We start from the raw sequence: 12,544 nt of genomic DNA, 5'->3' as shown, positions 1-12,544 counted from the left end.
TGAAAACCAGTTATGAACATGTAACATGCATGAATGGCAACCAAGAAGATGAACTGCTCAAGTATCCCTTTAGGAATGAGCATGGAGTGCCCTTATCTGACAAACTCCAAGCTATTAGCACCCTCGGGATCCCTCTGGGCTTTTGAGCCCAGGCTCATTCTTCTTGGGCAGCCTCCTGCCAGGGACTGAGCATGGTTCAGAGAGGCTAGCCTGGGGCTCCTCTAGGAATTCTCTGCTCCTGAGCTCCCTCCAAGCTGGGGTGGCTGAGAATTTGTCAGGTGTTCATCATGGCCTAAGGTTCCTCTTGCCCAGTCCCACTTCCCCCCTTCTACCTTTCACATGCAGCCCTCCCCTTCTCCCTAAAAAACCTCTTGCACTCTGACAGCTCAGCATCTGCTTCCTAGAGGACCTAACTAAGAAAATATGCTTCTTTATTAATGTATTAAATATCAAAATCTAGCTGCAGGTCTAATAAGTACTCTAATTTTGAAGTAGTGATGAGTTTCAATGATATTTGGGTATACATATGTATCTGAAATGATTCTAATAGGATGTAATTGATATATACGAACTTTACAGGTAAAAAAATGGCATAGGTACTGCTGTGTTTGTTGCTTATATTTATACTAGAGGCCTGATGCATGAAATTTATGCAAGGGGCTTGGCCCTCGCAGCCCTGGCTTCGTCCAGAAGGTTGTCCGGAATGATATCTGGAAGGTCGTTCAGCTGTCTGGTCTAATTAGCATATTATGCTTTTATTATTATAGATTTATAATTGAAGAAAATGTTAAGTTTCAATTAGAGGTGAGTGAAAGTGATGATGTTATATTTGTTTTTTTCCTCCCTAAGGTGTCTGGCTTCAAAATAGCCATTCTTTCGAATAGCCATTTGTGGGCTTAGACAAATCAGAGCTGTGATAACCAAAGATCTCCTACCTGGTGTTCTTCTTAGATGCCATGAAATATATGTGAAATCTTATGCTAAATGAACAGAATATCTTACAAGGTATAAGATTATATGCCTAAATGATTTCATCTTGAGGGACAAAAAATAGCCAGTTTACCCAAACACATGAATATATAATCATCTCAAAATCTAACTTAGAAAATTCAAGGTTTATAAAATATATAATAAAGTTATTTTCATACAGAAAGTTTTTTTCTGTTACAAAAGAATTTCCTACACCATTTAATATCAAATTCCTACAGCATATCATCCAGCAAGAAGCCCTCCTACATTTCCTAATTTCTCTCCTAGCAGGACCCCACTCTCTGTATCACTGACTTCATTTCTTCTAAGCCTGGAAAGTGGTGTGTGGGGAGGCGGCCATGGGGGCAGAGAGGAGTGGAAGAGAGGGAGACACGAGGAAAAGTAAAGAGCCTGATTTACAGATGTCATTTGAAGATTAAAATAGTGCATTTAGAAGGATAAGCCTCATTCATATTTTCAGGTGAATAGTACTGTGTACTAATTATGAGTGGGAGTCTTGAATGATAGAACATAGTACAGACAAGGCCAAGAATAACTGCCTGAAATATGGAAGTGACTTTGAGCAACCACAGAGCAACAAGGAAAGGGCTAAGGGATAAGAAAAGGGATACAGGAAATAGGGATAAGGGATAAGACAAAAGATACAGGAAATAAAAGGGAAATCCTGGGAGAAAAGGGCATGCAATAACAATGGAATGGAATGAACTTACAATTTTGTTAAGGGACAATAGGTATAGGTGGGCCACTAAAACTGTTAGCAGAATTAAAATACCAAAGTGAACTTGTAATATGGACTATTTCTCACTAGCCAAGTGACTCAAGTTGAATCTAGTGCCCTAATAACCATTCCTCCCTCCAGTGGAAAAAGGAAAAAAAGAGAAGAGAAAATAGGAAAGGTAGCTATGTTTATGGGTGCACACAACCCCCAATACATACAAGTTCAATCCTCCTCCCTTTCTGCTTATACCACCTATAGAACACACTAGAAATATGCCTATTTACAGGAACTTTCAAAATACCAAAGATACATGGTGTAACCAAGAACGTAACTGAAACATTTTGTGGACTTGAAAGTTTCCTGTGGCTCCAGGCTAAATAAACTCACTTTCTACAGCGTTTCTCTTTAGGTTCTATTTCAGAATAAAATGCTATTCCTGCAGGAACCCAACACAGAATACAATGTAATTGGTAACAATGAGATACTTTCTAATGATGAAACAAGACATTCTCGACTTGCCTCATAATTTCCTTAAGTCTTTAGTTCTTTTGAAATTCAGACAAGAATCAAATGATAAATCCCTAGAGAAAATTTTAATTCTCCACTGACTGACTTCCTCTCCAATCTTTCCAAATTAGTGTTTGTCAAATATTTTTTCAGAAATCTTTAAGATGTTTAAGATATGTTACATTCGTTTTGGCATTATCTCTTTATTAACATGCATTCCCAAGAAATATAGCTCTCTGTTAGAAATTATCTTGTCCATCTAAATGTAGGCTTGTGAGGTAGTTTAGTTTTTTTATACACTTTTATTCATAAAGAGGAATAAATTATGTTTCTAATACAAAGCACAATCCTGAACGCAGTCAAGCCCCTAGGATAATCCATAGTTTATTCACTCTATACCCCAATTCTCTGTCCACTGAACTATGATGTCAGAAATCTCAGCTTGATTTGTTTTTAAGTGTGTTATCCATTAACTGTTTCCATATGCCACAACTGTTCAGTTGAGAAATATTTATAAACCAGTTTATTAGCCCTATCTGGCAAATATGATGCACCTGTTACAAAATGTGATTACTTCAGGAAGCTAACAAACGTGCAATCACATTTTCATAATAAATCAGTCTAGCTGAATTAGATTATTCATATACTTTAAACCCTATTAAGATAATAGTTTATGAATAATGAAAATAATTAATATTAATTTTAGTTGATAAATCCAACACCAATAACCTGTTAGTATACTTTAATCCATTTTCTAACAGCCTGTAAAAATTAACCAACAGATGCTTCCAATCTGGTAAAAAATACACAGGTCATTAGCATCATTTTGATGAAACCAAATATTCAATACATGAATATTGTGATTAAATATCGAAGTGATATTATAATGTCCTTTTTATAATCGTGTTAATTCTTAACAGAAGCCAAAGACCATAAAATGTGTCATTCTTTCCTAAAATCAAAATCAGCCTTTATTGTTGCACTCCCCATTCCTATATTTCAACTAAAGATTTGAGTCACATTGAGACTGTACAAGCAACATGAGAATGGAGCACATGTCTGCCTTTCGCATTAGTGTCCCCAGTGCACAACACAAGGCCTAACATAAATGGCCACCCAAGAAATATTTGTAGACTTGAATAGTGGTGGCAAAATATAGGAAAGAGAAAGGGTGAGATGGACAACTGAAAGGAAAAATGAGAAAAAGAAACAGATGATCAGAAAAAATGCCTACAGGTTATTTTCATAAGAATTTAAAATATGGAAAGCTAAGATGTATCTCAAAAATTTAGAGCTAAGAGTCACAAAGAAACCAAAGTGAGATACTTAAATAGCAAAACAAGGCATGCATATATATAATATGAATAAAAGATTCAATTCAATCAGTAACAAATGTTGATTTCACAGAAAAAGGCTGAGAACGAGGTTCCTGTACTTTTTGGGGTATGGCACAAGGCACTTTCCCATTGAAGCAATGTTATATATGTCACAGGGAGAATCACCTAAAACACAAAATAAGTAAAATCAAACTGAAAAAAAGCAAAGAGGTATAATGAAGAGCAACATGAGTTAAGAGGAAATGTCCAAGCTCTCACCAAGAATATCTTGCAGTATCTATGAGTAGGTGGGGCAGGGTGGTTTTCTGGGGAGTCAGGCCAGTTTGGCAGGAGAAAAACCTCAGCAGAACAAGGTAACATGAAGATGACCCAGCTCAGGGACTGGTACACCACAGGTAAGCAATAGGTGTTAATAGTCCTTCTTCCTTTTCCAACTCTCAGGGCACAAGACCTCTAAAACCCAACCACGTTGATCTAAAAGTCCCAGAAACCTGAAGCAGTGACTCCTGTAAGGAAAAAAGCCATACTTCATAACAAAAAATAAATAATATGTCAGAGAAAATTTCAAGGTTCTCTTTAAATGACTGAAGTCAGTTCCTTTTTTTTCCCCCCTACCTATTTGAAATGCTTAGGAAGCACAAGGGACTGGCATCTACCATTTTAAATACCTGGGAAAGAACATCCACTTTTGTAATCAGAGAAATAGCCCTGGTTCTATTTTTCTTTTTCCTCATCACCCGAGAATTTGTTTTTATTGATTTTTAGAGAGAGAGAAAAACATCAATCAGTTGCCTCCCATATGCACCCTGACCAGGGATCAAACCTGCAACCCAGGTATGTGCCCTGTCCGGGAATTGAACCCACCACCTTTTGGTGCACAGGACAACACTCCAACCAAGTGAGCCACCCAGGCAAGGGCTTTCGTCTTTTTGAAATAAATTTATAGCCCCTTCATCTGTTTCTCAAACCCGACCCTCCACCCTTCAATCTCTATCCATGAGATTAGTTTGTATTTTTTTAGATTCCACATATGAGAGAGATCATTTAGCATATGCCCTAGCAGTCCATCCATGTTGTCACAAATGCCCCAGTTATTGGTAAAAAGAGTTGCTACAAAACACACACACACACACACATACACCAACTGTTCTAAAATCCCACTAATCATCAATAACTTGAATCCTTTGTCTTTTCCTGCCAAGTTGTGAAGCAAATCAATGATGAAAATCAACCAGTAGCCAATGCCTCTGCTTTCCCCTGCAGGCCATGAAGTGGAAAGCAACTGTATTTCTACCTTGCACTGAACAATAAATGAGTGACTAGTGTTAATTTTGAATTCTGCAGAAATTACAAAATTGATTCAAACAAAGTAGCTTTTGGAGACCAGGAGGACGACAGATGTCAACACTTGGCTCTAATGCCTCAGCACCCAGGCCATGAACAGAGGCCACCTGTCCACTCCACCAGCCTTTGCTTTCCAAACACCTTTCTCCAGCCTTCCTTTCTGATCTCTGCTAGGAAATATTGGCCTTTTCCAATAAAATAACCACTAGCCAAACCTAAATAAAGAAAGCACTCTCAATTGAGGCTCTTCAAATAATGCTTATTAGGAACTATTCTTTCAAATCCAGGCCAAAAACTAGTCACCTTCACAGCTCATCTCCTGTTGGCATTGTGAAATGTTAGCATTGCCCAGGGTTACAACCCTGGGCTTCCCCATCTTTTCTGTTCATTATGGAAATAGCATCCACAGCCACAGGAAAGAGAAGGTAGCATTTAAGGTAGAAAATAGGAGTCGTAGGCCTCTGCCAGCCTCTAATCAAATGCCAAGAGAGATTTAGGGGAGAGGGGACAGAGAGAGATGCAAGCACCTAATGTTCAGAAAATGCTTGTCACTTCCTCACCTTAACCTTTACAACTAGTGTTAGATTGAGCAAATACATTGTTTTTTTTCCAACCTTGAATCTCAAGGCTAAAGTTAGATGACTTTAAGAATTTTTTAAAGGTCTAATTATTTCATTTAGGGCTAACACTACAGCTAAATTAAAGACATGCTAACAAGTTTCCCTTTTGAGCCTCATTAATTAAGAAAGTAATCAGAGTAAAGATGAAAAAAGAGAGAGTAGGTGGATGGCAGTATTACTTAAATAGCTTTTAGGTACCTCCATTTGCACCTACTAGGAAAGCAAAGGGAAAACTAATCAATTCCAGATTATGAAATCTGAAATTCTGAAGTGTTTTACATGTAAATACACATTTTAACTGCCATATATTTTCCTTGATTGCCTAAAGAGTACTCTTATGTTATTCAAGGAAAATTTTGATTCTCCATAATCAAAAGGTAAATTAAGATCAGCTTACTTTACAAGATTTCCTAGGATAAGCTTGCTGAGCAAATTCAAAATATATCATTTTTACTATTTTGGTCAAGACCAATGGTGCTCTAAATACCTGCTAAAGACTTTGGATTTACCATACATTCTAGAAAGCTACTATAATTTACAATTTTTAGTGTATCTAACACAATTACTTTTTAAAAGAGTTTCTAATCTACGTTTATATTTTAAAAAGCATTTCAAAGAAATGTAATATGATTTTTTTTGTAATCAGCCAACATCCCTTGGTTACTGAGATGATCAGGGTAAAACAGATATAGTAAGCACCTAGCATGGTGCCTAGTACACAGTAGGCATTTTAAGAAACCAAGCTTCCCCATCTCCATTCAGTAAGATAGCTTACCTCCAGCTCTCTCTGTGCATACGTCTATGGGCTCCTTTTTGAAAATGAAAGGTAACTACTGAACTAACATGGAAGCGTTATATAATACTTAAAAATGAACTTAACAGTATCACTGGGTATCAGCCCGGAGACAAGTGCTATTGGTCCATGAAACTGGATGAAATAAATTCAATTTTCAGACAAGAGTAATACTTAAATATAATTTTTTAAAGGCACACTGAACAAGTAAAAGCTATCACAAAACAATTTGAAAAATAAATTCTATTACTTTTAATGAGATCTTATAACCTACTCATTTACTTGTTTCACACTTTAATAATAATTGAACCATGTAACATTAAATATTAAAATCTGACTAGAGGAAAGCTAATATTTTGTTTTTGTTTTTACTATTCCTCATTGACAAAAATAAATTCTCATGCCAAAAGAATCTCTGAAAATATCCTCCTTCATGAAAATCTAATTTAGAACATCTTCAAAAGAGATATTATACAAAAAATTTAAGTTCTGTATTAATCATCTGCATTTTAAAAATTACTCATTTGATACTCTAATAAAATTTTATTTTTAAGCATTTCATTTATTAATCATTTATTTCCCCATTAATAAGGTAACAGTATTATATATATATATATATATATATATATATATATATACACACACACACACACATATATATATATATATCTTAAAATAATGCTTTCTAGTTAATATATAAAAAGTGGCAGTGTTACTAGTAAAATATTAAAATCCTATCCTATCTAATAATAGACAAATATGCAAATCGACCGCACCTTCGCTACACCCAAGCCACGCCCACCAGCCAAGCCACGCCCACCAATCAGGATGAGTATGCAAATTACCCCAACAAAGATGGCAGCTAATTTGCATATCAAGACAGCCTAGAAAGAAGCCAAGAGCTGCAGAAGGGAGGAGCGGAGGCGGGGCCGGGGGAGAAGGGAGAAAAGCAGGCGGGCTGGCGGAGAAGGCGGGCCGGGGGACAAGGGAGGAGCGGAGGCGGGGCCGGGGGAGAAGGGAAAAGCAGGCGGGCTGGCGGAGAAGGCGGGCCGGGGGACAAGGGAGGAGCGGAAGCGGGGCCGGGGGAGAAGGGAAAAGCAGGCGGGCTGGCGGAGAAGGCGGGCTGGGGGACAAGGGAGGAGAGCAGGCAGGGCGGGGTAGAGTGCAGCAGGAAACCCTATTGCAGGATTTTTCCTGCAACGGGAACGCTAGTATAATATAATAAAGAGGTAATATGGAAATTGATCGTCACGCCCTTGCACAAGATGGCCGCCACAAGATGGCCAGCAGAGGAGGGCAGTTGTGGGCGATCAGGCCCGCAGGGAAGGGCAGTTGGGGCAACCAGGCCTTCAGGAGAGGGCAGTTGGGGGTGACCAGGCCGGCAGGGCAGGGCAGTTGGGGGGACCAGGACTGCAGGGGAGGACAGTAGGGCAGTTGGGGGCGACCAGGCCGGCAGGGGAGGGCAGTTGGGGGGGACCAGGCCTGTAGGGGAGGGCAGTTAGTGGCAATCGGCAATCGGGCTGGCAGGGGAGTGATTAGGGGGTGATCAGGCTGGCAGGCAGAAGCGGTTAGGAGCAATCAGGCAGGCAGGCAGACAAGCGGTTGGGAGCCAGCAGTCCTGGATTGTGAGAGGAATGTCTGACTGCCCGTTTAGGCCCGATCCCACAAGGATCGGGCCTAAACCGGCAGTCGAATATCCCCCGAGGGGTCCCAGATTGGAGAGGGTGCAGGCTGGGCTGAGGGACACCCCCCAACCCAGTGCACGAATTTCGTGCACCGGGTCTCTAGTAACATATAATCACAATGTAAAACTTACCTTTTTGTTGGCAACAAAATGTATTCTCAAGTTTACAAAGCAAATCCACATTTTCATACTTATTTTCATTTGCCTTTATCCAGAAACAGTTTTCAGTCATTTCATGAGGTCTGATCTGCAATCAGAGAAGACTGATTCATAAATAGTTGGGTGTTTCATCTGTCCCAGCCCAATCATTACGTTCAGACCCAGATTCCCATAGCTGCCAGCCAATGTTTAGGAATGTAATCCTGTGTGATTTTTCTCCAAACTGTGTTCAATGAAATATGAGTTCTGCAGGAAGGTAAGCTTTTGTGAGAGAAAAAATTAGGGGAATTGAAGCTGAATAAAACAAAGTTTGTTTCTTCTCAATTACTCTTGTCGAGACTTTAATTATGCTCATATGCACTATGACTCAAGTGCAGGACACAGTACCCAGCATGTCCTAGGGCTATGTGACCAACTAACATCGATTCCCACCAAATTTTTAAACCAGAAAGCCTTAGTCAAGAGCAAAGAAATTTGTTTCAACACTTTAAAAAAAAAAAAGCCTGTTTATTTAAAATCACTTTTAATGGGGTTCCTACTGGAAATTATATAGAAGTAAAAACAAAAGTAATTTTAATCTAGGTAAGAGTATGTATTCTTCCATTTATTTATTTATTATTTATTTGTTTGTTTGTTTGTTTGTTTATTTATTTATTTACCTTTAACCAATTCAATCTTCTCATGCTGATTTCAGGTTTAAATTCTTTCTTTGGTTTTAACCCAAATGGCAGGGTTGGTGGAAGAGAGTTTCCTCCACTGAGAAATCCCAGGGGAGGTGGTGGAGGCACAGGACCACCAAATGGCAGGGGCACTCCTGGGAGTGGAGGAGGGGGCGGAGGAGGTGGTGGAGGAGGTGGTGCCACGGGAGGAGGAAGTGCTGGGTGCCCAGTTCCCTTTTCTTGTGATAGGGGCAAAGAGGTCTTTGTATCAGCTGGCAAGGCACCAAACTAGACAGAAAAATAAAAATGAAATAAATAAGTAACATGACTAAGCTCTCTACAGAACATGTAAAAGTACACTTCCCTTAAAAATAATGTATTATTGCCAGGCTCAGTTGGTTGGGCATCATCCTGTGCAAAGAAGCGTTGCTGGTTTAATTCCCAGTCAGGGCACATACCTGGGTTTCAGGTTCGATCCTCAGTTGGGGCACATACAGAAGGCAACGGATCAATGTTTGTTTCACCACGATGTTCCTTTCTCTTTCTCTCTCTCTCTCTCTAAGTATGCCCTCAGGTGAGGATTCAAAATAATAACAATGACAATAATAATAATGATGCATTATTTTAAACTAAAAATAAGTAAATATCACAAATTTCATATCACAAATTTCATATGGCTTAACCTAGTAATTCCAGTGAAGTTTTTCCCAGTTTAAGAATATAAATTATAGCTTTTGTTTTCATAAAAGTGTAATTAAAAGAAATATTATTCCCCTTTTTGAGGTAGTTTGACCATCAGGTGGAAATATCCAGGAGGGAAATGGGTACATGGGTCTAAAGATTTGAAATCAGCAGTTTCTAGGTGCTGGGTGAGGCCATGGAAGTAGAAGAGTTCAACTAGAGTTGCACAGTATGTAGCATGAAGAAAGTTCTGTGCACAGAATTCTATACAGCATTTAAATAAGAAAAAGACCCAGAAAAAGAGTTAACTAGTATTGTCACATCTTGCCTTTGCCCTTGGGGGGAAAAATCTAAAATTCTCAATAAGACCTCCAAAGACACGCTGTCATCTGAAACAGGTCAAGTGACTTTCACACACATTCTACGTATATGCCAACCTCATTGCACTTTCAGGGCCTGGGAACACGTTGTTCCTTCCACCTGAAACATCCTCTTCACCTGCCCATGTCCTACCTTTAATCTTAGCAACACATTCCTTTCTCAAAAAAGCCTTATCTGACCACTCATTTCACTCTGATAGCATGCTGTACTTCTCCTTGACAGCTCTTACCAAAAGTGTTTCCTAACTTCTTAAGGAATCATTAGCATGTATTTTTTGATAGATTATAACTCTATGAGAAAGTGACTTTCCCCAGCACCTAATGCTGTGACTGACAGAGAAGAAAGGAAAAATGAAGAGTGAAATAAAGACAAATGTGTCGACTGGTCACTTTTGTCCTTATGTTTCTATGGCATGGTAAGAATTTAATGGATGCACTGCATTTTGATTGGCACAAAGAAGATATGGGTTCATAAATAATTTTTTGTGATATGATTATTCTCATAAAATTACTAACTTCAATCCTGAGCCACACATATAAATACAACTACACTGCAAATGGTAAACATTTAATAAATGTTAATAAATCATTTAAAAAGTTTTATGACATCGTTATGAAAAAGAGCATGTATAAAAGTCTGATATTGACACCTGAGATCAGAGAAAAAGTGTCATAAAAATTGAAACCACAAATCAAAGAACATGTCTTATTGAAAGATGAACTATAAAGAAGAATCACTTTAGTGGAATCTTGGAGAGTATTTACTGCCCTTTGAATGTTAAGAATGTATCTACATTATACTCACACTCAATATACATTTTGTAGTTAGCTATTAACATCTTAAAACAAAGATATGGTTGAACTTCTGCTCTAGACTTGAATATACTGTTCATGAGGCAGGAGACTATGACTATCTTGCTCACTATTATATTCCAAACATCTAAAATTGCTTGGTTGTTAAGTGACTAAATAACTGAAATAAAAAATAATAGGACATATTTTATTCATAACCTTAAAATCAGCATAGATTTTATCAAAGAGAAGCATCTTAAGACAAATGCATAGATTTCATGAGAAATACACACTAATCCAAAGGAAGAATTTGTCATTTGTTCTTCAAAAATGAATATGGTAGCCAATATTACATCTTTAATTCCAGGTCTTTTTCATGATAGCCATAAAAACAGGTCATCATTGTCCATAATTTTATACAATACAGGACTTAATCTCAATTTCAAAATGTAAATTTATTTCCATTTTATATAAAAGCACATGCAGTGATAACATATCTAAACATGGTGAATGTATTTTCTACAAACTGGAATTTTCTAAATTTAGAGTACATTTATAAGTAACTCTTCAACTAGGAGAAATTAAAAAGCAAAGGAAGTCTTTAAATATATATTAGCCCAGACCAGGAAAAACTAGTCATAAATATTTCAGCCATTGTCTATAACTCTATCTGAAATAAAAAATACAACCAAACATTTCTTTTAATATGATGGACAGGGAGCCATCTGAGAAATATGAGAAAGTTCAATAAACTGTTGTCTTTTCTTTTTATGCACTAAAGAAAAAAATAATTGAGAATAATTTATTTGTAGATAGAAGCTTTTAATTTTTACTTCTCACCCGAGAATACTGATTTGAGGGAGAGGAAGAGGGGGAGGAGGAAGGAGGGAGAGGGAGAGTGAGAGGAGCATCAATGTGAGACAGAAACCACCATCGATTGCCTCCCATAATTGCCCCAGCCCTGGATGGAACCTGCAGCCCTTTGGTGTACAAAACGACACTCCAACCAACTCCAGCCAGGGCTGGAGCTTTAAATTTTTATTAATTGAACACTAAAAAGTAGCTCTTCCTTAGGGTATCTTCGGACAGCTTCTGTAACAAACTATCCACTAAGTATTCAAAAGAAAAAAAATTGCCAATAATATAGGAAGTAGTATACCAATATACAAAATAGTATATCTGAGACTATTTCAGCATAACCATAAATTAGGATAAAAAGAAAATGATATTGTTCATCATCCTATATATAAATCTCCACAACGAAATTTAGCTATGAATATTCTATCTCCCCATCTTCATCCATTTAAGATATGTAGAGGATGTATTTCTATCTAAAAGGTTTTATGTGTAGAGGGTGTGTATGAGCTATCTGCTTCACAATCCAGATTTGCTCTCTCTCTCTCTCTCTTTTTTTTTTGGTCATGTTTTAAATCTGTTTACTTTTGGAAATTGAAAAATTATCAGAAAATGTTCTCATTCAGCTAGAGGTTATCTTTCACTGCAAGGTACCCATAAGCTTAAGGTTTTGAAAAATAAATAACTTGAGCAATAATTTCCTATAGTAGGATAAAGATCAGTGATGAATGACAAATCTAAGATGAAAAGACTTTCTTACCCTTCGTGTATAATTACTTAGGAAATGTGACATTACGAACAAAACCCAAATGAAACATAAGGAAGCAGATTGGTTAGTGACAGTTTAGACATCCTTAAAAAAGCAAATTGAAAAAAGTAGAAAAATAACTTTTCTAAATATACATATATACATATAAAAAATACTATGAAAACATACAAGTGAAATTAAAGATTAAACATTTTGATGCTGTGAAGATATGGCATGACCTTTGCGCCCCTGGTGAGCTTTTAATACTAAATTCCTC

General features: G+C 37.5%; 1 protein-coding gene across 3 annotated transcripts in view; it reads right to left on the bottom strand.

Moving 5' to 3' along the window:
• DIAPH3 (diaphanous related formin 3) overlaps positions 1–12,544 on the bottom strand; it is a 551,015-nt gene that overhangs the window by 341,867 nt on the left and 196,604 nt on the right. For all 3 annotated transcript variants that reach the window (XM_079778831.1, XM_079778832.1, XM_079778833.1), the window contains 2 exons: positions 8,812–9,099; positions 8,126–8,240 (listed from right to left, as the gene is read on the bottom strand). In XM_079778831.1, coding sequence (XP_079634957.1) covers positions 8,126–8,240; positions 8,812–9,099 — 403 coding nt within the window. The remainder of the gene's footprint in view (positions 1–8,125; positions 8,241–8,811; positions 9,100–12,544) is intronic.

Source organism: Cnephaeus nilssonii, assembly GCF_951640355.1.
Source record: "Cnephaeus nilssonii genome assembly, chromosome: 8".
Taxonomy (NCBI): Eukaryota; Metazoa; Chordata; class Mammalia; order Chiroptera; family Vespertilionidae; genus Cnephaeus; species Cnephaeus nilssonii.
The sequence above is the reverse complement of the archived record's forward strand: the minus strand, read 5'-3'. Positions and strand labels throughout refer to the sequence as shown.